This window comes from Rhinatrema bivittatum, chromosome 1 (assembly GCF_901001135.1).
Source record: "Rhinatrema bivittatum chromosome 1, aRhiBiv1.1, whole genome shotgun sequence".
Taxonomy (NCBI): Eukaryota; Metazoa; Chordata; class Amphibia; order Gymnophiona; family Rhinatrematidae; genus Rhinatrema; species Rhinatrema bivittatum.
The window spans coordinates 819,598,502-819,623,129 of record NC_042615.1 but is presented as its reverse complement, the minus strand read 5'-3'; the positions used below and the strand labels follow the sequence as shown (position 1 = coordinate 819,623,129).

The following is a 24,628-nucleotide window of genomic DNA, read 5'->3' as shown; positions in this document are numbered from 1 at the left end:
GTGGACACGACGGTAGAATTATTGCACTGTGTTACCAGGCATCTTCTCTAGATCTACTTCCCCATTATGTTGGCATGATCATGGGCACAGGAGTACATATTTTCATAGGTGGTGGTCCTGCCCTTTGGTGCTTTCCGTTTGGGATAACAAAGAAGGAGATATTAGGTTGATCTGCAAAAATAAGTTCTCCTTAACGCCATGCCTGGAGCTACTGGGCCTTTGGAGGGACATTACAGTGCCAATCTTGGCTGTGAACAAAATTCTTCCTACCTAAAGTTAACATGCAGCCAGACACACCATAGCATTGCTATGGAAGAGAGCACTGAGTATCTCCCAATGACTGATGTGGCGATAATCGAAAAAATGACCTACTCTCTGCATGAGAAATTGGATACAGATGAACATCATTTGTGGGAAATTCTGGGAATATGTACATAAATAGTTGTGATCTCCTTTATTTTACTGTTCAGCTCTCACATGGAGAAATTGGAAAAGACAGTTTCACAATTGTGGGGAATGTACACGGTCATCCTTGTGGTATATAGTTCTCTGTGAAGCTTGCTCTGCAGTTTGTACATAGAATAAGTTGTCCCCATGTATATCATCTGTTAAAGTAAAAAAATATAAAAAGAAGTTCAGTAATGTATACACGTACCCCTCTTACAAAACAACTACCACATGCTCTTCTGAATCCTGTCCCCAAAAAATGTATGCGCAGAACAAAAAATGTGTGTATTCTTGACGTTTGCGCATTATCTATACTATTTTTATACATGGAACCCCTTTGAAAATTCACCTCTCAATGGAAGCAGACACTAAGAAAGCAGGATAACAATGAATAAACAGGAAACATCTATGGAGAAAGGAGGCTCCCTGCCTGAATGTTGCTTCCATCGCTGCTCGATGCCATCACTCCGCCCTCTCTACCTCTGTGGCGACTCCTCCGGGTCTGATGGTCGTTTGCTGCCACGGCGATTCATCTGGACCCGCTTCTCTCTAAGCTACTCTTCCTCCTCGGACTTACCAGGGGTACCCGCTCCTCAGGGGCCTCGCTCTCTTTTCTCTATTTCAGATTGCAGACAGGAACCGGTACTCACTCCTCAAGGGCCCATGTTCCTGAACACTCTGAAGATTCTCTATTGCCTGGAAGCGATCGCAAATACGGACATTGTGAGTTACGATTTCAGATTACTGATAGAACCGGTACTCGCTCCTCAAGGGCCCATGTTCCTGAACACTCTGAAGATTCTCTACTGCCTAGAAGCTATCACAGATACAGACAATTGTGAGTTACCATCGCTCTCTCAGAGCTTTCCCTGGAGCCAGGTACTCGCTCCTCGAGCTACTGAGCTTCCTCAAGACCTTATGTGAGTTATCATCTAAGTACTGGCCATGTATACAGCATACCCTGTCTACTCACTATCTATAGTTTCTCTACAGCTCAGCAACCCTGGGATCATGGTTCTAGTATCTGAGGGACTTCAGCCCTGCCGGGCATATCAGCTCATTACTGCCACCTCTGGTGGTTCTGCTAACCTGTCTAATAAAAGAATTATCTGTGTCTGTCTCCATACCCAAGCCTAGCCGGTGATCCCTCTCAGGATATCCTCCTGGGGGCACTGTCATCTGCCATCAGCCCAAAGATCCACCATTCTACATTCTACTACAGCTGAGTGCCCTCTCCAAGCACTCTGCTGATAAGAGAATCTTTACAAGAGCCGAGCATATCAGATGGCTACTCCCTAGCAGATCCATTACAGATTGCTAACTCCGCCCACGGAGCATAACAGTTTGCTAGCTCCTCCTTCCACAGGTCCTAGTTCCACAGGTGCCAGCTCCTCCTTCCACAGGCGCCAGTTTGCTAGCTCCTCCTTCCTCAGGCACCAGTTCCTAACAGATTGCTAACTCCAGTGGATCCAGCTTTAATTTGGAGAAGCAGTACTCCTGGGAATCCAGCTTAAGGTATGGGATGTCAGTAACCATGGACCCGGCCCATCTCTCCGCTTTGCAGGCTATACCGGGCCTGGCTCAACGCATCTCAGAACAGCAAGAAACCTTGGAGAAACTTACTGCAGCATTCCATCAGCTTCACACACAGAAGATACAAGGCACAGCTTCTACCCAAGAAGGTCAGTTACAGGAGGTAACTTTAAAGTCTGCTGTTCCACTGGCTGCTCCTATTCGTTTCTCCGGAGAACTCCAGAAGACTCGAGGCTTTTTGAATCAGTACAGCTTACATTTCACCTTACAACCTTCATTATTTCCCACGGGCTTCTCTAAGACCAGCTACATCCTGTTATACTTGGATGGGAGAGCCGTGTCGTGGGCATCTACCTTGTGGGAACGCAAGGACCCTATTTTGCAGGACCTAGAAGGATTTATGGACTTGTTTAAATCCATTTTTGATGACCCTGCTCGTATGTCTGTTGCCGGGTTTGCTTTGGTGGACTTGAAACAAGGCAACAGATCATTGACTGAATTTGCTATAGAATTTAAGACTCTTGCAGCGGAACTTCGCTGGGACCCCAGATGTCTCAAGACTCTCTTCTGCAGAGGCCTGGATACCTGCTTGAAAGACGAGCTGGCCGCTCGCCAGACACCTGACTCGCTGGAAGAATTGATAGCCTTAGCTACTCGGATTGATTGTCAGCTCCGAGACAAGGTGAGGGAATTCTGGCCTAAGGTGTTAACTGAGTTGAAACAGGCCAGTACCCCTGCACTACGGATGGGTCCAGCAATTCCTGCTGTTGATAAAAAGGAACCGAAGGAGCCTGGTCATGGTCACTTGACGTCAAAGGAGAGAAGATTTCGGAGGAAACACAGCCTGTGTATGTACTGTGGTCAGCCTGGACATGATATCTCTGCATGCCCCATTCGTACGCGGGAGGACTGTTTTTGGGCCATACTGCGATATCTCCTCTGCTCTCTCGTACAGTTTCTGTGACCTCTGAACCAGTGATGGTTCAGACCCCTGCCCTGGAGGACTCAGGGGCAGGAGACAACCTTATTCTCAGACGTCTTGTGAAAGACCTGAGGAGTCCATTCAACAAGTTAGAAGATCCATTATTGCATCACAACTTGAAGTGGGCTTTGGATGTTCCTTTACACCACCACTTCTCTTAAGGATCTTAACAACGTCCACATCAGTTCTACTATTGGCTGCTGATATACATAGCGGTTGCTATGTTCGCCATAGTCTTCACGCACTATATAATTCGCCATAGTCTTCACGCCATAGTCTTCACGCCATAGTCTTCACGGACTATATAATTCATAGCGTTTGCTATGTTCGCCATAGCTAGATGGCGCTCTACATCATCACCGTCTTCACGGATTTTTACTTAAAGATATCTGCTACAATTGTTTTACTCGGAAGTCGTGCTGAAGGACTACAGCACTGCTGATTCCGACAAAGATATCCCCAGCCACCAGCCTGTTTGATTTGCTGGTGCTGCCATCTAGATCTGAAGAAGATACCTCTAGTCACCAGCCTGTTTGTATTGCTGGCACTATCACCACCTCTCTTCCAGTTCATCTACGGAAGAGTTTTCCAGAAGTGAATTTTGGACGTACTAACATAGCCACTTCTGCTGAAGTTCATTGATGTCCATAGCAGCTAAGCTATTGCTGCTGAGTTCTACACTTCATCAGGTTCATTACTGAAGAAGTACCCTTAGAAATGGGGTTGGACGTATTCAACATTGCTACTTTCGCTGAAGGTTCTGTGACATCTTATCAGCTGAACTATTGCTGCGGAATTCAACACTTATCCAGTTACTTTACTGAAGAAGTACCCTTAGAAGTGGGGTTGGACGTATACAATGTTGCCACTTTCGCTGAAGGTTCTGTGACGTCTTAGTAGCTGAGCTATTGCTGCTGAATTCTACAGTTTATTCCATTGCTTACTGAAGAGTTACCTTTAGAAGTGGGTTGGACGTACCCTAACTTTGCCACTTCTCCTGAAGGGTCAGGGATGTCAGAACAGTTGAGCTATTGCTGCTGAATCCTACATCTTATTCCGTTGCTTATTGGAGAGTTACCTTCAGACGTGGTTTTGTGTTGCGGCTGGACTGCTGTGAGAGTAGAAGGTGGACCCTTGGGCCGGCCTACTGAAGATGATAGGGCAGGCCGGGAGGCGGAGACACCAGCTGGCAAGGTTTCACCCGGAGCCTGGGATCCCCCCCCCCCGGGAGGAGCCCGTAGGGGCCCGGACCCTTGGGTCTTAGGCACTGCTGTGAATGTCCAGAAAGGCCGTCTGCGAAGGGAAGGCAGGAGGCCTATCAGTAGTAGAGGCGGGTTGAGTATTGCCAGAGAGTCACAGTAAAGGCCAGGTCAGGGAGCTGGCCCAGAAGGTATACTGGGACCAGCGCAAGCAAGCTGAGGTAAAAGTTCGTGGCAAGCCGGGTAGGGTTGCTGGCAGGCTGAAGCAAATGTGGAAAGTAACCTGGAGACACGGCTAGCCGCGGGCTGCGGCGTAGTCAGACCAACCGGAGACAAGCGGACTGCGGGCTGGAGCGGAGTCAGAAGCAAACTGGAGTCTAGGCAGGCAGCGAGCTGAAGCGGAGTCAGAAGCAGACCGGAGTCAGGGCAGGCAGCGAGCTGAAGCGGAGTCAGAAGCAAACCGGAGTCAAGGCAGGCAGCGAGCTGAAGCGGAGTCAGAAGCAAACCGGAGTCAAGGCAGGCAGCGAGCTGAAGCGGAGTCAGAAGCAAACCGGAGTCAAGGCAGGCAGCGAGCTGAAGTGGAGTCAGAAACAAACCGGAGTCAAGGCAGGAACCAGGAAGACAACAGGAAACGCAACTGGAAGCAACTAGATAGCTGGGAACCTCGTTGCAAGGCGTTTAGGGACTGACTGAACGCCGGTTATATCGGGAGCAGAGCGTGACGTCAGCCGAGAGGGCAGGACCGGGCTTCCGGGAGCTGGGCGCGCGAGGCCGAAGAGGAACAGGCCCGTAATGGCGTCGGCCACGTGGGAAGTGCGCGTACAGGGAGCCCACCGGGAACAGGACCAGGCAGAATCCCGTGGCCGTCGGAGCGGAGGTAGGCGGGCCTGAGCCCTATCAGGAGAGGGGTGGTCGGGACCGCAACAGTTTTGGATGTACCCTAACATCGCCACTTCCATTGAAGACTCAGTGGTGTCTATAACAATTAGCTATTGCTGCAAATACTACCATCTCTCATTCAGCAACATCTACTGGAGAGTCATCTTTAGAAGTGGACTTTGGACATTTTTCAACATCACCACTTCCACTGAATTCCTCAGTGACGTCCACAGCAGCTCCACCCATTGCTGCTGATATCATCAATAACACTCTGAAAGATTCTTCCAAGTCTTGAGATCCATCTGTCTCCATTGCAGAGGATGAATTAGAAATCAAGATCAAAGAGATTCTGGATGTTCGTAACAGAGGCAAGAATTTTGAATACCTTCTGATTTGGGAAGGCTTCGGCCCCGATTGGATTACTTGGGAGCCTCAGACCAATATCTTGGATAAAGAGATGCTTCATCAGTTCCACCTCGCGCATCCTTTGAAACCAAACCTGGTACCTGAAGAGGAGATTGCCCTTTGAAGGGGGGTACTGTTGCGTCCATCGCTGCTCGTTGCCCTCACTCCGCACTCTCTACCTCTGTGGTGACTCCCTCTGGGTCTGATGGACATTTGCTGCCACAGCGTCTCCATGCTGTCTCCCTCCAGCATCCCCAGACCGGCATGACGCTACGGATCCACCATGTTCCTGATGACATAGGGCGTGCGCGCTCGCGAGCTCCCATTGATGTACCAGCAAGGGCATGAACCTCAGGAGCATCCCCCGAGATGACGTCATCCGCTTCCAATATAAAAGGTCTCAGTATTTGCTAACGATTTGAGTTAGCAAGGATTGATTGCGGGGATTCATCTGGACCTTCTTTTCTCTAAGCTACTCTGCCTCCTTGGACTTACCAGGGGTACCCGCTCCTCGGGGGCCTCGCTCTCTTTTCTCTATTTCAGATTGCAGACAGGAACCAGTACTCGCTCCTCGAGGGCCCATGTTCCTGAACACTCTGAAGATTCTAAACTGCCTAGAAGCTATCGCAGATACAGACAATTGTGAGTTACCATCGCTCTCTCAGAGCTTTCCCTGGAATCAGGTACTTGCTCCTCGAGGGCCTAACCCTTTCCAGCTACTGAGCTTTCTCAAGACCTTATGTGAGTTATCATCTAAGTACTGGCTATGTATACAGCATACCCTGTCTACTCACTATCTATAGTTTCTCTACAGCTCAGCAACCCTGGGATCGTGGTTCCAGTATCTGAGGGACTTCAGCCCTGCTGAGCATATCAGCTCACTACTGCCACCTCTGGTGGTTCTACTAACCTGTCTAATAAAAGAATTATCTGTGTCTGTCTCCATACCCAAGCCTAGCCGGTAGTCCCTCTCAGGATATCCTCCTGGGGGCGCAGTCATCTGCCATCGGCCCAAGGATCCACCATTCTACATTCTACTACAGCTGAGTGCCCTCTCCAAGCACTCCGCTGATAACAGATTGTTATTTACTCCCTCTACAAGAGCCGAGCATATCAGATGGCTACTCCCTAGCAGATCCATTACAGATTGCTTGCTCCGCCCACGGAGCATAACAGTTTGCTAGCTCCTCCTTCCACAGGAGCCAGTTCCATAACAGATTGCTGACTCCTCCTTCACAGGAGACGTATTCAACAGATTGATACTCCTCCCCTCTGGAGGAGCGATTCATAACAGATTGCTACTCCCATCTGCTTACTAAACCCATCAGCATAGCAGATTTATCACAGTTCCTAACAGGTTGCTAACTCCTCCCATCTGGAGGAGCAGATCCTAGTACTGAAATAGTAACTATCCTTAACAGAAATATGGGGGTAACCTGCCCGAGAGGCAGTTGCTACCAAAGGAAACTTGCTGGGCAGACTAGATGGACTACCTGGTCTTTTTCTGCCATCAATACTGTGTTACTATGCTTTGACTATTAACTTTTCTTTAATTAAACACTAATTACAACATTACAGTCAATGTGAGGAGTCTAAAGTACTCACACTTCCCCATTGTTTCAGTGATGGCTCTATTCTTTCGGTTTCTTATCTGGCAGTCTATTTCAACTTTACAGATCTTCACATTTTTGCTGGGCATTATCTTGGTGAAGAGCTCTCCAGGTGGTGCCAGATTCACATCAGTCTTTTGGGTAAGGGATGGCAGCAGGAGGCAGGATGATTAGAAATTTTGCTTCAATAGATGTAGGAACCAAGGATCTGGCATTGATGATGGATGAGACTACAACTAGAGTAGCCAGAATGAGCATTGTCCTTCTTAAAACCTAATTGAAGCGGTGTCTTCCTAGTTGCTTTTTACTTGGAATATTGGTAACTAGAGCAGCTAGCTGCAGATGGATTTCTGCATCCAGTTCAACATGCACCAGTTCGAAGCATAAGAACATAAGAGCATGCCATATTGGGTCAGTCCAAGGCTGCATCAAGCCCTGTGAAAAAGTTAGATTTAAGTATTGGGGCTCACCACTAGCAGAATTAAAAGTTTTTACCAGGGGATCCTGCTTGGATGAAAACCCTTTACTTATCTCCTTTTTCTACCCTTCTTGCCTTATAGACAAAAAGTTTATTATTTGATTTCAGAGATGTGTTTTCTTTTTACTCCAGAACTTTATTAACCAATAATTAATGCAGCACAGCATGCACTAGAATAAAACCAGACAATATGTAGTAAAAAAATTTTTTTATTTCAGATAAAGAAAAATATCAACCTTAAAATCTCTAAATGATTCTAAGAAACATTTCTATGTTCAAACCTTATTTTTATCAGACTATACCCTACAATCAGTATGAAAACCATTAATATGGTGACAGATAAGATTAAGATTAAATAAATATCCACCAAGGTCATTATCTTTTAATTAATGCATTTCTAATAGATATGCTAATTTAGAAACAATAGCAATTAGTTGAATACAGTTTCTCATATGCTAAGAAAGAAGATAATATCTACCAGATATCTGAAGCGGTCCTGCTCTTTGTCTCTCTGCTTTTCACTATCAAGAAAAAGCCAAAGTCACAGTGGTCCCTTCCTTTGTCTGCTTCCCTTTTTATAATCCTAAAATCCTTTAATCTGTGGCAACTGTATTATTTCTGTCAATATTTCAATATTTAGCCTTTGAAGAAAATAGTTTGAAGCCTTGAAAAGGTTCAAACAATTTAATTAATATCAGGATATGGAAAGTAAAATATAGGAGTTTTTCCTACCCGATGAAAGTGCTGCATGTTTTTTTCCTTTATGCAATGCCAAGCTGTGCCAGGTGAAAAACACTCTTACAGTTTTTTTCTTTCTTCTAACAGTTCAGAGATAAGAGATTAGTATTCCTTTCTATCCTAGGAAGTTTCATGTGCATTTTAGTTAAAGTGAAAGGGGAGCCCCTTTCAACTAGACAGATAAAGATTCAGCTTTTTCAAAGCTCTTCCTGAGAACCAAATGTTTAATCAAACGTTTGACTAACTTGTGAAAACCCTCCCTTCTTTTACAACTGGACACGGAGATAAGAAGTTAGCTTCAAGCAGCTCTTCTCAAGCTCTGTAAAGGGGGTCTGGAATGTATCCAGCAGGGGCTTTGACTAGTGCTATAGTTTTTAAAGGAGAAAAAGGCATATGGGTATTAATGCTTCTTATGGCCTATTGATTACTGACTACACTGAATATAGGTAATTATCAATAAACACAAAATAATAAAATATTTTCTGACAGCCCAGCATCCTATTTCCAACAGTGGCCAATCCAGGATAAAGTGCCTGGCAAGAACCCAAACATTAAATAAATCCCATGCTACTAATGCCCATAATAAGCAGTGTCTATTCCCTAAGTCAACTTGATTAACAGTAGTTTATGGACATCTTCTACAGGAACTCGTCCAAACCATTCTTAAACCCAGCTGTGCTAACTACCTTACCACATCCTCTTTCAATGAATTCCAGAGCTTAATTTCGCATTGAGTGAAAAAGAATGTTCTCTGTTTTATATGTGCTACTTGCTAACTTCCTGGAATGCCCCCTAATCCCTGTATTGTCTGAATGAGTAAATAACCGATTCCTCTCATGATTTTATAGACCTCTATCATATTCCCCGTCAGCCATCTCTTTTCCAGGCTGAACAGCCCTAACCTCTTTAGCCTTTCCTCATAGGGGAGCTGTTCTATCCCTTTTATCATTTCAGTCACCCTTCTCTGTACCTTTTCTAGTGTAACTATATCTTTTTTTAGACGTGGCAACAAAATTGCACATAGTGCTCAAAGGTGTGGCCTCACCATGGAGCGATACAGAGGAATTAAGACATACTCCATTTTATTTACATTCCTTTCCCAATAATTCCTAACATTCTGATTGCTTTTTTGAACATTGCAGCACACTGAGCCAACAAGTTCAATGTATTGTCCACTGTGAACCCTAGATCTTTTTCCTAGGTGGCAACTCCTAATATGGAACCTAATATCGTGTAACTACAGTGTAGGTTATTGTTATGACCGGTCGCAGACGGCTGCAACTCCTCCAACTTACATGTTGTGCAGCTCTTCTCTCCTCTCTGGGCTTATTCGTGGCGGGGGGCTAGCCGCTAACGCCGCATACCTCCGCTCTTTCACGGTTCCTCGTGGCGGCCGGAATGCCACCGCCATCCATGCCGGCTCCGGGCCTTCCTAGGCACACGTGTGTGCCACTGGGCCCTCCTTTGAAAGGAACCTCAGGGACATCCCTGACTGATGACATCACTTGGTCAGGGTTCTTAAGCACCACCTTCGCCCCTTGCTAGCTGACTTGGCAACGAGTTCCTTCGCTACTAGTACTTTCTCCTGTCTCCTCGGACCCCTGGTGGCTGTTCTTTTCTACTTTGGACTCTGGCTTGGATACCCGCTCCTCGGGGGCCTGCTTGCGCTCCCACCGGAGACCTGGTCTCCAGGCTTTCCCTGCTCCTTGGGCTAGTCTTGCGCTTTCAAGAGGTTCTACCTGCCGGCCTCCCTGCTCCTCAGTGTTGCCTCTCAGAACTGCCTCACTACTTTGGAGTCTCCACTCTGCACTCCCCCCCCCCCTCCTTGGGGCAGTGCCTACATTCTACATCAGTACCTGTCTGTGCTTCCCCACTTCTCGTGGCAGTGCCTATGTTCTACACCAGTGATTGTCTGAGCTTCCCCATTCCCCGGGGTAGTGCCTACGTTTTGCACTGGTGATTGCCTGCGCTCCCCCGCACCTTGGGGAAGTGCTTACGTTCTTCACCAGAGACTGTACTCACACCTCCCCGCTCCTCGGGGTGGTGTCTCCATACCTCCATACCGGTGTTGGTGCCGGAGGAACCTGAAGTCGTTGCATTGCCTTGTCAATGGCCTCCTGAACCATCCGGTCCAGTTCTTCTCAGAGACCTGGAGCAAGCAGCCCCGGCTCCAGAACAGAAGAGGGAGGCAGAGGCATAGCCGGAGGGACCACCGTTAAAGGCAGAGTCGCGGCTCCCAATCCCCTGTCAGGTGAGGGTTGCCTCAGTGACCCAGTCGCAGAAACAGTCGATGCCTTTTCTGGACGAGGTTTTCTTCGACAGCAGCTCGGCTGATGGAGAGGTCGATGATTTCGCTCCCTTGATGGTCCGAGACTTACGTTGTTGATGGCGATGTTTGTCCCTGCGATCCCCTCGGTCCTGAGGGGGAGTAGAGGGTGTCGATGGCCGAGAAGTCGTTGATGCCAGGCGGTCACCGGCCGGTGGTTGATGCTGGCGCAAAATTGATGGTGCCGGCTCTGACGACATCGATGCAATGGACGCAGTCGGGGTTTGAACATGGAAGAGAAGTTCCATCTTCTCCATTCTGGCCTTGCGACTCTTTGGTGTCATTAGGGCACATTTGGTGCAGGTCAAGACATCATGCTCGCGTCCTAGACACATTACGCAGACTTTATGGGGGTCTGTGATAGACATGGTGCGGGTACAGTCCGGGCACCGACGGAACCCCGACGCCATGGCCATGGAAAAAATCGAGCTGTGGTACGGTCGAAGGCCAGTAGGCCGTGAGGGCCAAACTCTAACGGTATTCGACGGAAAACGAGTAAAAACTTATCGGAGTACCGCGGTCTGAAAAACGTTAGAGGAGGGACCCCTGTGGGGCAAATTAACTTTTAATAATTCCGTAAGGAAAATTCCTGTCAGGAATCTCTTCAGAGCTCCTTTACCGCAAGGCTACTGCTGTACGGAAAAAAGAAGACTGAAGAGGGACCCCTGCTGGCTGCAGGGTTAGTGCCATGCTGGGCATGCCCAGTAGGGGCCAGTCAAAGTTCTGGAAACTTTGACAGAAGTTTTCCGTGATTGGGCTCCATCCTGATGATGTCACCCATATGTGAGGATATCATCCTGCTTGTCCTGTGAGAAAACTATATCTACCGGCTCACCTTTATCCACATGTTTATTAATTCCTTCAAAAAAAATGTAGCAAGTTTGTGAGGCAAGACTTCCCTTGGGTAAATCCATGTTGGTTGTGTCCCATTAAACCATGTCTATCTGTAGGGAGAGGAGTTAGGAGTTTCTACTCTCCTGCCTTTCTTTACTTCCTTATTTCACCAGCGACCTCCTGTGCACCTGCTCAAAGAATTGATCACACTGTTTTACTAAGTAATGCTTTATTTTTAAGTTACACAGGACTAGGCATAATACTTCATCAGGAAACACACAAGCAATTAGATTATTACTGCTTACTTAATATCCGGCTGTCTGATTACAGCCCACTGCTCCTAGCAGAGACTTGCATACAAACGGGAAAAAGCCTATCTTTCTGACCTACTAGTAGGGATTGCTTAAATTCTCACCAGTGACACGGACTAAAGCTCTGTCTGCTCTCTGTGACTTGGACCTTTGAATTCTGCATGGCCAGATCAGTTCCCAAGGCAAGGATGTCCCGAGATGAGAAGGGCTTCACCTTGTCACTTGTCAACAACAGGGTACGCTCGGCTCCTCTACTCAGGGACACCTTGGAGGGGATAGATCCTTTCCTCAGCAGCTGGCGTGGAGCTCAGATAGGGGAGACAACAGCACTCACAGGGGTCATCTTCTTCTTTTTGATGGATAATGATCGGCCAAGGACGACCCTGAGTGCTTGCACCCCATTACTTTTAAGGGTTTACCTATACATAATTCTGCAGCCTCATACCCAGTCAGGTAAATGCATAATTAAGGCTTTTAATCAGCTGATTTCGCACCTTTTTTCCCCCAAGTCCTTTGCTTTTTTCTCCAGGTTTATCAAATGGCCAGCCTGATGAATGCCAGTTGTTCATATCTGAAAGTGCACTGATAAGTCTTACTCTCGGATTGGCCCTAAAGCCATAAAAAGAGGCCCCTAATGTACTGGCTGTACAGATTCACACAGCGCCAATTGTCATTGTGTTTCTCTTTGTCTCTTCTGGGCTCCAGCTAGGCTGGGAGGGCTTGTAAATTTGTCAAATTGGTCATGTATATAGCAAGTGCAAAGTCTGTTTCTCATCTCTGCCTTGGCTGATCATAGCCAAACAAGTCAATGTCCATTTTTATTGACGTCAGAGTCCATCTTAGCTGCTTGTCCTAGTAGCAAGAATTGGGATATTCCCTACATATCTATATGCTGTGATTTTGTTCTTTAGAATAGTTTCTACAATTTTTCCTGGTACTGAAGTCAGGCCCAGCAGTCTATTGTTTCCCGGATCACCCCTGGAGCCCTTTTTAAATATCAGAGTTATATTGGCCACCCTCCAATCTTCAAATACAATGGACGATTTTAATGATAGGTTACATCTTTCAATCACCCATGAGAGTTAATCAATTCATTTAAACAAGTTTTATCTTCTTCTTCTTCCTCTACTCAAATTCTACCTCCAGTTGATCAGGGTCTCACTATAACAGATGTTTGTTTGCTATTTTTCAAGAAAATTAACAATATTTGCATATATTTTTCTAATTACACTGGTCCACTGTTTGATAATTTTTTGTTGATGGGACACTTTTTTGGAAGTATCTCACACAGCGCTCATTCAAATTATTTCTAATTTAAATACTGCTACCAGCTTACTTAATCCATGTTCCACTACCCTCTTGAAGATAATTCGACATGATACTGAAGAATATATTACCAAATTTGTCAATTCTTTCATAGCCGTAGGTAGCTTACTGTTGAGATCACGGACCCTTTCTCAGCGACATTAAGAAGTCTGTCTCAAAGGTGAAGCCCCTGAGACTTTGTCAGCGGAAGGCAGTGCAAGCGAAGAAGACTAAACAGGATATTAATTTATACCAGTCCGCGTTCCCCTCGCGTTCAGTCTTTAGATGTTGGGAACGTCAGCGAAAGGTAGTTGAAACGTGGAAAATACTGGATCCGATACAAGCTGGATCAGGATTAGACTGAAGCAGGAGCAGACTGGCAGACTTCACTCCACCTTAACTGTTACCAAGACAAAGGAACACAAGATGGTTGCTCTTTATAATAAGCTCCAATGCTTCTAATGAAAGTTCTTTGCCTCGAGCCCTGATTTATAGTTGCTGCCTCTTTAAGACGTCTAATGAGATCACTGACACACGCTCGTCCTGAGGGGCGTGCACTGATACTGCTGAAATGGTGATTCAAGCCACATGATCGGCTGACAGCCCCCAGGGAATGGCGCGGTGGACCCCAGATGCCAAAAACGGAATCCCCAGCCCTGCCGGAACAGGTAGGAAGGCCCGACCGAGGCGAATCGCGGACGGGTTTTCTAACAGTACCTCTTCTCTTACGCCCCCTCAAAAAAGGCTTAGGCTTGTGTGGATGTTCTTGATGTAATTGCTGAAGAAGTGATTTGTCCAGAATGTGAGAGGCTGGTTCCCAGGTGTTTTCTTCTGGCCCATAGCCTTCCCCAGCTATAAGATACTCCCACTGTCGGAGACAACGACGCACATTTAATATTTTTTAACTTGATAGATTTGATCTTTTTCGGATACCACTTTGGGTGTCTTTGGTGTCTTATGATGCGGCCATGAAAGTATTAATGGTTTTAGTAGGGATACATGGAATGAATTATGTATACAAAGTGTAGAAGGTAATTGTAAGCGATAGGTTACCAGACCTAAATGAATGTTAATTTTGAAAGGTCCAATGTACTTAGAGTACCTTCAATGCAGTTGGCACCTAAGGCGAATATGGCGTGTATTTAATCATACCTGATCTCCAGTGCAGAAATGGGGAGCTGGACGTCGATGTTTGTAAGTGGTTCTTTTAGCAGCATCAGTAGCCTTTGCAATATTTGCTTGAATGTCCTCCCCATAACACATGGAGTTGCTGGGATGTTAGCTGGGCAGCTGGAGAAGAGACAATGAGTTGCATTGGCAGCGGTGGAACAAGTTGTCAACCAAAAACTACTTGAAAAGGAGATTTTTTAGTAGCTGAATTGGCGTACATATTGGGGTAGATTTTATAAATTTGCGCGAGGGCGTACTTTTGTTCGCTCACCAGGCACGAACAAAAGTACGCTGGATTTTATAAGATACGCGTGTATCTTATAAAATCCGGGGTCGGCACGCGCAAGGGGGTGCACATTTGTGCAACCTGCGCGCGCTGAGCCCGGCGAGCATTGCCTGTTCCCTCCAAGGCCACTCCGAAATCCTATCTAAACCCCCCTACCTTTGTTGTCAGATTTACGCCTGCTGAAAGCAGGTGTAAATCTGCGCGCGCCAGCGGGCTGCTGGTGCGCCATCACCAGACCCGGGGGCTGGTCCGGAGGTCTCGACCACGCCCCTGGGCCGGCGCCACGCCCCAGTCCCGCCCCAAACCGCCCCCTGACCCCGGTCCCGCCCCCTCCCTGCCCCTTTTACGAAGCCCCGGGACTTGTGCGCGCCGGCGGCCTATGCAAAATAGGTGCGCTGGCGCGCGAGGGCCCTATGCGCATAAATCCATCCGGATTTACGCGCGCAGGGCATTTAAAATCCGGCCCATTGTGAGAGAATTCCGCCCACGGTAATAATGACACACAGTTGTCTTGCTTAGAGTTGACAAAAGAGTACGTAGCCGGCTAGGATGCCCAGCTGTTAGAGACTCATGAGCCCAGGCAAACACCTTTTGTCTAGGACTAAAGGGGAACTACAGTCTTTCCTACTGACACAGTTTGCATTGCTGCAAGGATTATTCATGCTGGATCCACAATATATTGTAGGGAAGTCAGAGTATCATCTTTTCATAAACTCTTGATAGAGTATCAGCCCTGATGTTTTGTGTAGCTGGTCAATATCTTAAAGTGAAATTGAAATGACTAAAAATTAACGCCCACCGGGCTTGACCGGGATTCAAACATTGGGCCTTACTGAGATATTCTAGATTTTTATGGTCCGTGAAGATGGTTATTGGATGCAATGCCACCTCAAGCCATTGTCACCATTCTTCCAGTGCCATCTTGACTGCCAACAATTCTTTATCTCCAATACCATATTTTTTCTCAGCTGGTAAAAATTTTCTAGAAAAACAGGAGCAAGGTAAAAGCATTCTAGCATCAGAATGTTGGCTGAGAACTGCTTCTACAGCGACATCTGAAGCATCTACCTCAACCACAAAGGGTCATGTTGCATATGGATGCCTAATACAAGGTTTTTGAAAAAACGCTTGCTTTAAATATTTAAAGGCCTCCTTTGCCTCAAAAGATCAGTTCCATACATCAGCTCCCTTCTTGGTTAAAGCTGTGAGTGGAGCCATGCGATGAGAGCAATTAGGAATAAAGATTCTGTAAAAATTGGAAAATCCAAGAAACCGTTGAAGAGCTCGAAGTCCCTGTGGTTGGGGCCAGTCTCTGTGGTTGGGGCCAGTCTCAGATACAAGCTACTTTGTTTGGATCCATGCAGAAACCTTCAGTAGAAACCAGAAACCCCAATAACGGAAGTGAGGTTTGCTCAAACAAGCACTTTTCTAATTTTGCATAGAGGTGGTGCTCCCACAGACATTGCAGAACTTGTCTATCTGCAGTATGATGAGTCCTTAGATCCTTGGAATAGATGAGTACATCATCGAGGTACAGGAAGACTGCTGAGGCATTACTCAGTCCAAAAGGCATCACCAGGTATTCGTAATGCCTGTCGTGTGTGTTAAATGAGGTCTTCCACGCATCTCCGGATTTAATTCAAACTAGATCGTATGTTCCTCTGAGATCAAGTTTAGTAAAAATATTAGCTCCTTGGAGTTGATCCAATAACTCTGGAATGAGAGGAAGTGGATATCTATCTTTCTGCGTAATGGCATTAAGACCTCTATAATCATTACAAGGTCTTAATGTCCCATCTTTTTTTGCCACAAAGAAAAATTCGGCCCCTGCCGATGAGTTGGAGGGATGAATAAAGTCACGTTGAAGGTTTTCTTGAATATAGAGTGACATAGCTTGAGTTTTGGGTAAAGATAATGGGTATACTCGTCCTCTAGGTGGAGTACTACCTGGAAGGAGATTAATAGCACAGTCGAACAATCGGTGCTTGGGAAGAGAGTCTCAGCCTTTTACTTCGAGAAAACATCTAAAATATCTTCATATTGAAAGGAAGACCTGTAAAAGTCATAGCAAGCATGAACAATAGTTGAGGTACATTATGAAGGCAAGATGTATGACAGGCTGGACCCCAGGCAGCTAATTGTAAAGTCTCCCAGTCAATATGTGTTGAATGTTTTTGAGCCACGGAAGACCCAAGACAATTGGATGTATCGCCTTTTCTAATAGAAAGAAAGAAATTTCTTCTTCATGCAAAATCCCAGTACGAAACCTCACGGGGTTGGTGACTTGAGTCACTTGGCCAGGTAACGATTCTCCTTGGATGGAGGAGATAAGGAGCGGAGGTGTCTTGGAATGACTGAGAGTCCTAATTGTTTAACAAGGCTTGCCAAGATGAAATTTCCACCAGCCCCGGAGTCAATAAAGGCTTGGGTAGTAAACTAATCTTCCTGATAAAAAAGAGTCACTGGAACCATGCACTGGGGAGCAGGATTATTGCAGCCTAGGGTCATTGAGTTCCTAGTTAAGTTTAGAATACTAAGGGAGTTGGAATTAGAGTACTTTACATTTACAGGTGAATTTACTAATTAATCAGCTAGTGTCCTACAAAAGGATGATTAAACTTTCAATAAGGGCTCGTACAATAGTATGATTTAGATAAGACCCTGACTGATTTTTATGAGAAAGTGTCTCTTGCCTAAAAATCAAGGGTTGACTGGGTGGGAAAGACAGACACTAGAATTAACTCTCTCTGGCTTGCTTATTACCTCAGACACACACAAACTCTATATAATATATCCCTCTATTTCACCTTTACCAAACTTTTATAAGTCCAAAGATTTCCCAAAGCAATACTTACCAATCCTCTTTAACCACCATTAACTTGATCGTCACTCAGTTAATTGAAGGGTTTGAGACGGCGTGTGCTTCCGGTCCTCTTTTACTGCAAAGGGTGCGGGGCCTCTGGAAGTGGGGCTGTGGAATTCAATCCCTGGATTGCTTGAGGTGACCTCTGGACTTCTCTCCCGGGGGATGCTGGGAGCAGTATGCAGGTGAGTCTTCCGGTCCTCTTCTACTCAATAAGCCTTTACTTGGTTAATGCAACTCCAATATTGTTCTCTGCTTCAACGGCAAGGGGAAATGTGGAAAAGAGGATTTGCATTCAGACAACCAACAAGGACTGAACTACACAGTCTGGGTAAATAAATAAGCATGGGGGTAGCTTGCTTATTGCAGCAGTTACTACCCTAAACCAATTAAGCCTGATACATCACTTTGAATGCATATATAGCGTTGCTCTCTGCTTCAATGGCAGGGAGAAATGTGGAAAAGAGGATTTACATTCAGACAACATCCAAGAAGGCATGGATCTGTGCGGTCTGGGTAAACAAGCATCGGGGTAACTTGCTTGATGCAGTGGTTACTACCAGTAACCATTAAGCCTTATGCTCATCTTTGATGCAACCAACATTACTCTCTGCATCAATGGCAGGGGGTGGCAGGAAATTTGAATCAAACAGTTACCAATAAAGGCCCTGAACTTGGTGGTCGGTGAAACATAAGTATGGGAAAGTAAGTGTGGGAGCTTGCTAGGCAGACTGGATGGGCCGATTGGTCTTTTTCTGCCGTCATTTCTATATCCCTACTATATAAATGGTATCTAACAGGCAGTCACACTGCCAGCAATGGCCTAAAGCCCCCATTTAGCTCACAGAAACACATGAGCACAGAGAAACAGACACCCCACACCCAGACAAACAGAGAGAGAAGCAGATACCTCAGACCAGGACACTCCACACCTAGAAAGAAAAAACATTGACTGAGGCATGGACCACAGCAAACTAGACAAACACAGAGACACGTGCTCCACACCCAGACAAATAAGCCATACACCACAATGTTAAGGGCCGGAAAAAAACAAAAAGAAAATAAAACTTAGGTGCTAGCCAAAACATTTTTTGAGTTGAGAAAAATTCCATCCTACCCTGTCCATCTTTTGTTGAGTGTGTTTACTATTTTCACACATTTTTCTGTATTTATCTTTTCTCATATTTTGATTTCCTTTTATAACTTTTTTTTTTTTTTTTTAAACTTTTTGCCTTTATTCTCCCTTCCCCATCATCTCATTCTTTCTGGGCTCTTTGCCCATTTCCATCTCCTACTTCATTTCCCCATGGCAAACAGTTCTAATCTCTATCACTGGCTAGAAATCAGGCAACAGCACAAACTCCTCCTGATCCACGGCCTGAGGGTGGCTGCTCCTCTCCCTAGCCCATCAAAAAACATACATGGCTAAGCCGTGGCGTGCTTACAATTACGTCACTACATTCTCACAGGTTGCTCCTTCCTGTCTTTGCAGCACCTCCATGGCATTGAGATTTGACAGCGTAGCCATATTTTTGTTCCCTGATTGTGCAGCTAGTTTGCCCCCTTCAGAATTGTTCATGGTCCCCAGCTTGCTCATCTCTGATTTAGGTACTGAATTCAGAATGTCAAGAGCAGAGTAATAGGGTGTCAATGCTGTCTGTATCTCCGCCACTAGCTGGCCCTAGGTCCCTGCTTAGAACCCTTACAACTATCAGCCTTCCATCCTTCTCAGCCTCTCCCACCCTGGAGAGCTGAGATTGGTTGCCTAGTCCTATTTAGTGCAGCCATTTTAATTTAACTTCAGAGCAGTGAGAATGCAGTTTTCCTATTCCCTGGTGAGGCCTCATTATGAACCTTATTTTTGAAGAGGTTCCTCTTTGTGCATACTCTGCCAGAGGGCTGTCCTTTATTTAGTTGCAGTGAGATTTTTGCTAGATCCCCCAAGTGAAGGGACTAAAGACCTGTAAGCCCACTTTACACCCTTTGTGAGACAAGCACCAGTGACAGTACCCATAGCATGAGATTTTTGATGGGCAAGATGTCTCCTGATTTTTCCAGAAGGGACGGCTGCTTAGACCTTGCAACTTTTGGAGAAGACTCGCTCCCCCACACACAAAGAACAAGGGCTAAAGATCTGAGCCCTAATCTACTCCCTAGATGGGGCAAGCACCAGTGATAATAAAGCAGAAGTCACAGATTTTTCAGAGAGCCAGTATTAGCATATTATTTGTGGAGAAGTTTATGACTCACCCCTCCCCACAGGGTTCCAAGACTGAGAGAGCCTGCTTCCCACGTTCTAAAGATTTTTCCTGCAAAAGAAGACATCAGTATCAACATCAGGAAAGGAGGACCAAGAATCTGGAATTTCCCAATCAGATCTTCATCCCTTGAGACCAGGACAGCTGGATAACTGTGAATAAACTGGACTCAGGTAGGACTTTTTGTGGTTGAGAGGACCACTCCAACAGAATTCCCATTTGGCCACTGGGAAAGGTTTGTGCACTTTAAAATCATGATGGGAAGCTTTACCCAGATACCTGAGATAAAGGATACCTATCCAGAAAAGAAAACACCTTTGTATATCATTCAGCTGTAACTTCATCTTTATTGAAAAATTGACTTTAATTATTGAAGAATCAGCAAACATTTAATTTAACACCCAGTGCCTTGTCCTGCCTGGTTTGTACCAGCATTTCACCCTTTGAGATGCCGCACACACAATCTCCTGGGCCATAAACAAGAGATTCCCCCCTCCCCCCCAAAAAGGATCCATCCTTGGGATAGAGTGTCAGGAACTAGCTAGCCAGATGCATACCCCGAAGAGTAAAAATAATGTTGTGTGTCCTGGGGCTCTAAACTCCCCAAAATGAGGGCTACAAATGAAAACAGTATCTGCTCAATGAGGCCTTTTACCGAAAGTCATATTTCTAGAAATGAATGGCAATTCTTTTACACAATATATTATTACTGGAAGTTCTGTAATTCTACACTTTTGTTCCTGTTCAGAAGGGTTTCGGATTAAGAACATTTTCAGAATGAAAATTTTTCACCTGTTTTTGAAACCTGTATTTTGTGCAGTTTTAGAAAATATTAAGTAAAAGTCAAAACTGCCATGAGAAAGTAGAAAATAGGTAGAATCAGGTCTGTCTGATACTCACTGTTTGTTTTCCCTAGGGAAACCATATCTGACCAATACGGTCTTCCACCACAACTTTCAGTTTCTAAAACTAGAAACTATCAGGCCGATTCAGTATGGTGCGCTCAGGCCGAGCGCACCATTAGCCCCCGTTTGGACGCGCTATTACACCTTTTTACTGCAGGCCCTCATTTGCAAACTGAATTGCACGCCCAGGAGAGTGGCCTGGGTGCGCGTTGGGAGAGCGGGCGCTCGCCTTGGAGCGCCGGCTCTCTGAAGCGGCCTGAATAAGAATTTCAGGAATAGATTATTGTTCTTTCTACTACAGTATTATTCTACTTATAATCCTTCTGGACTTGGAGCCTTGTTAAAAAAAAAAATATATAAAATACAATATGCCTCTTTTATACACCCCCTAGCAATAATCTAAGAATGCAAATTTGAGGAGTTAGTGCAACTGTTTCTGGTAAAAGGTATCATATATATCAGTATTCGCCACTACTTCGGTTTTGAGAAAGACAGTTTGGGTTGTTGGAATAAAAAAAAAAAAAGCCTCATCTCCACAAAATTTCACCCCTTATAAAGCGTTTATGTATATTGGTGCATGGCAGTTTTAAGAGCTGTGTGCCAGTGAAAAGCCCTAGATATATTGAAAAAGGATGTATGATTTGGTTAGATAAACATGAATACGGATTCATTTATTACAGTTTCAACATTTTATTGCTTTAAAAAACAAAACAAACAAAAAACAAAGTTTGGCCATATGGCTGATAGACACCTTGACAGGTCAAAGGGCTGAGCATTTTATTTGTAAACTGCTATCCTAGAAAGCTCTTATGCATCCTTAGTATGGCATATGACTGACTCTTGCTATGCGTATGATGTCATGTATGCCATCATGAGTAATGCAGACCAAACAGGTCCCCCATGAGTGAGGCATAATGTGTGAAATACTTATAAATTGGCTGATTTCAGGGGCTCAGAATTTATTTATTTATTTATAGGTTTTTATATACCGACAACTTAAAACTTTTTGGCAGTGTCAATACATAGAACTTTTTGGCAGTGCCATTACATAGAACTGCAAGTGAAGTTACAGCAGTGAAGAAATAAAACTTGTAAATGATTCAGAGTGGGGTATTACTACTAGAAATAGGACTCAAACACTGCGGGATGATGAAAATATTTTTCTTTAAAAGCTGAAACTTTGGGAGCTCATCTCCCATTTAGAAAGACAGGGTGGCAGACAATTTTCAATCAATTAATCAAAAATCCAAAGGCAGTAAGAGTGAAAGAAAGAATTCACAAAAAAAAAAAAAAAAAAGACACTCTTGCATCAACAACATGATGCATGAATTCAGCACAGACAGCAAAAAGGCATAAGGTGAATTTAGTAGCGGACCATAATACCACCGGAGCAGTTACTCGGTACATTTCTTTCCTCCGCAAGAACGCTCACTTACAATCATCGGTCCAAAGTTCTTTTTTTCTTTATCAAATTTGCTTATTTAAACCTCCAAGTGAAATTGAGTATCTTAGGGTTCAAAAGCTGAACATGGAGTCCCAAATATTCCAGCGTGTGATCTGAAAAGTCAAAAGGCAGCTATGCCAAACTTCTCAGATATGCCGAGAAATTCCAGCTGCGCCCAAGAGTCAAACTCTCTCAGGCGTGCAAAAAAATAAATTCCACTCATGCCCAATTTTCAATGCCATTTGTTCGGGTAATTCGTGTAAAGTGTCCGTACACTGCCCTCGCGGTGTTTCCACGGTGCTCTTATACCTTAGCTGCATTTAGGAAGGAAGGCAGGCCTGGAGGTGGGGAGGGAAAATAACAGATTCTATTTTCAAATCTATGCGCCGTATTTTCCATAGAAACTCTACTCACAGAAAGAGCAGGCGCAAAAGTCTACGTGTGCTTGGTACCCGCAGCAAGGTCCAGCGACGGCAGGCGGGGACTTTCTTTGAAATTTGGGGTAAAGCTGGCGGGTAAAAAGTGCCCACGGTTGTTGTTCCATAGCAGAACCAGCGCCTCCATAGAGCGTAGGGAGGGTGAAGCATCTGTAAAATAGGACAGGGCAGAATTTGAATAATTTCGGTGTTTTCCTTAGGAAGGAAAAAAAAAAAGTCAAACAAACCGTAGAGGATAAAGTTTTAGTGAACCAACTGAATACATTTGTGAATGGCTGCGGAGACCGCGGGTCAGGTGTTTTCCCTTCCAGTGGGCAAATAATAAAAATAAAAAGCCCCTCTGCCAGACATCCCGGGCTCGCTTCCGAACACAGACCTTGTTGTTGTCTTTGCAAGGCGCTAGGCTTCCACCTGACGGCCCCTCAGGGCACGGGTTAGGCCCTTTCTGGCTCCTCCCCAAGGTGAGCTGTTTCCCCCGCCCAGGTGCGGACCCCGCCCTGCAGCCGGGACACGTTCCACTCCGCCGCCACAAAACGGTCCGCGGCCCCGCCCCGCCTCCAGAAAGCGGGGGCGGTGCCTGTAATCGTCGGCCCGCACCTCCCGTCCCAGTTCCCGCCTGGCGGTTGGCTGCTCGCGCACGGTTTCCCCTTCCTGCCAATCAACCTCCTGTCGGTCACCTGCACAGACCTGCACCCACACTCCTCCCCGCTGGCCGTCAGTGGAGGCGGGGTTCCGTTTAGCAAGACGCGCCCTCACAACCTAACCCCCCCCCCCCCCTACCACCACCACACCCAACCCCCCCCCACCCCGCCCCTAGCCAATGGGAGCGAGGCGGAGGTGAGCCGCTCCTGAGGCGCTGGGTCATGGCGTCAGTGCCGCGGCCCCTGCGCTCGAGCACTTCGCTTGTCCGGCCGCGTCGCGCGCCAGCCGTTGCCGGCGAGAGGACAAGCAGCAGCGGACGCTGAGGCGCGAGTCAGTCAGGAGCGGCCCTGCGGACAGGGATAGGGAGGGTTGAACTTTTCTCCACGATACCGTCCCCGGCATAGTAGTAGCAGCCCCCTCCCTCCCTCCCCCGCCCTGCCATAGTCATGAGCATGAGGAAGCGGGCGAAAAAGAAAAAGGCAGCCGAGGAAAAGCCGTAAAAACTTCTTCGGTCCAGCTCAGCGCCGAAGCGAAAGCGCACCAAACCCCAGAGAGAGAGAGAGAGGAGAAAAATATAACACCTGTTGCACTTTTTTCTCTTTGGAACATCATATAAATATTTTTTTTTTTGCCCCGAGTGGCCGCCAGGGATTTCAGTTACTGCTGCTAAATATGTCTCTGCTCTGTGTCCGAGGTGAGTGCTGGCGGTTTCCTCCTCCATCTGTATGTGGGGCATTTCTAATACCACTTCAGGGTGGGGAGGGCCCCCCCCCCCCCGCGCTCCTGCAGGAGTCACTGGCACTCGGGACGTCATCCACCTGCTTGCAGAGTCGAGGGTAGTCCTCTTCTCCGAAAGCAAACTGGCTTTTGTATTGGTGGGATGATAAACAAGTCATGAAGGGATTTAATCAATAATCAATTCGTTATTGATTAAATACACGCCTTCCTCGGGGGTCCTCTCTGTTTTTTGCTCAGGAGTTTTAAAAAAGTGTCAATTTCTTCGTAATGGTACAGAAATTAAAGATTAACAAATAGTTGCCCATCATCACCACCACCACCTTGCTAAACATGAAAGACATATACAGTTCCCATTTTATTTTATTTCCAGAAGAAAAATGTGTATATTAAGGATAAAGTAGTTTGGCTGTCCACGCCAATGTACATAACAGAAATAAAAGGTTAACAATCAGGCCAATGCAATAAAGTGTTATAAGGAGATTGGTGTGTCAAATACCACACGAAGCTAATAGTGCTCATCATATGCAAATACATGTTGATAAGGCTATTAGCTATTCTCCCCCAAATTTTACATAAATTAACACCTGCCCAGAGCAGTCTAAAAACTGTACAGAGAAGCAGAAAATACGACTTTTCTGTACTTTGACTTACTATGTGGTGATATGTTGGAGGAACAATAAGGAGGACATTAAAAAAGAAATGTGGCAACAGTCAGGTTAGGAAAGGGATGCTCAATTAATGAGTCTATTTTCCTAACCTGTGGCTGTGCACTGGTTAGTAAAATGGACACTTGTACAATTGAGTGTGCACTTTCCTAACCAGCTGACCTCTCCTGAGT

At 45.8% G+C, this 24,628-nt stretch overlaps 1 protein-coding gene and 2 long non-coding RNA genes across 7 annotated transcripts in view; 1 reads left to right on the top strand and 2 right to left on the bottom strand.

Annotated features, from left to right (window-relative positions):
- Window positions 1-439: 439 nt before the first annotated feature.
- Window positions 440-17,566, bottom strand: LOC115078884. The gene is made up of 2 exons (XR_003853162.1): window positions 17,359-17,566; window positions 440-605 (listed from the first exon to the last, which is right to left on the bottom strand). It is a non-coding gene; the product is annotated as an uncharacterized LOC115078884 (long non-coding RNA).
- Window positions 17,561-23,058, bottom strand: LOC115078874. 3 transcript variants are annotated; one of them, XR_003853161.1, is made up of 4 exons: window positions 22,787-23,058; window positions 22,388-22,560; window positions 19,617-19,675; window positions 17,561-17,618 (listed from the first exon to the last, which is right to left on the bottom strand). It is a non-coding gene; the product is annotated as an uncharacterized LOC115078874 (long non-coding RNA). The 3 variants fall into 3 exon arrangements; XR_003853160.1 differs by lacking the exons at window positions 17,561-17,618; window positions 19,617-19,675 and having other exon boundaries at window positions 21,204-22,560; window positions 22,674-23,058; XR_003853158.1 differs by lacking the exons at window positions 17,561-17,618; window positions 19,617-19,675 and having other exon boundaries at window positions 21,204-22,560.
- Window positions 23,049-24,628, top strand: part of UNC13B (unc-13 homolog B) — a 1,232,326-nt gene continuing 1,230,746 nt past the window's right edge. For 2 of the 3 annotated variants that reach the window (XM_029581856.1, XM_029581864.1), the window contains exon 1: window positions 23,049-23,746. In XM_029581856.1, coding sequence (XP_029437716.1) covers window positions 23,725-23,746 — 22 coding nt within the window. In that variant the 5' untranslated portion in view covers window positions 23,049-23,724. The remainder of the gene's footprint in view (window positions 23,747-24,628) is intronic. The other variant, XM_029581857.1, reaches the window with a different exon arrangement.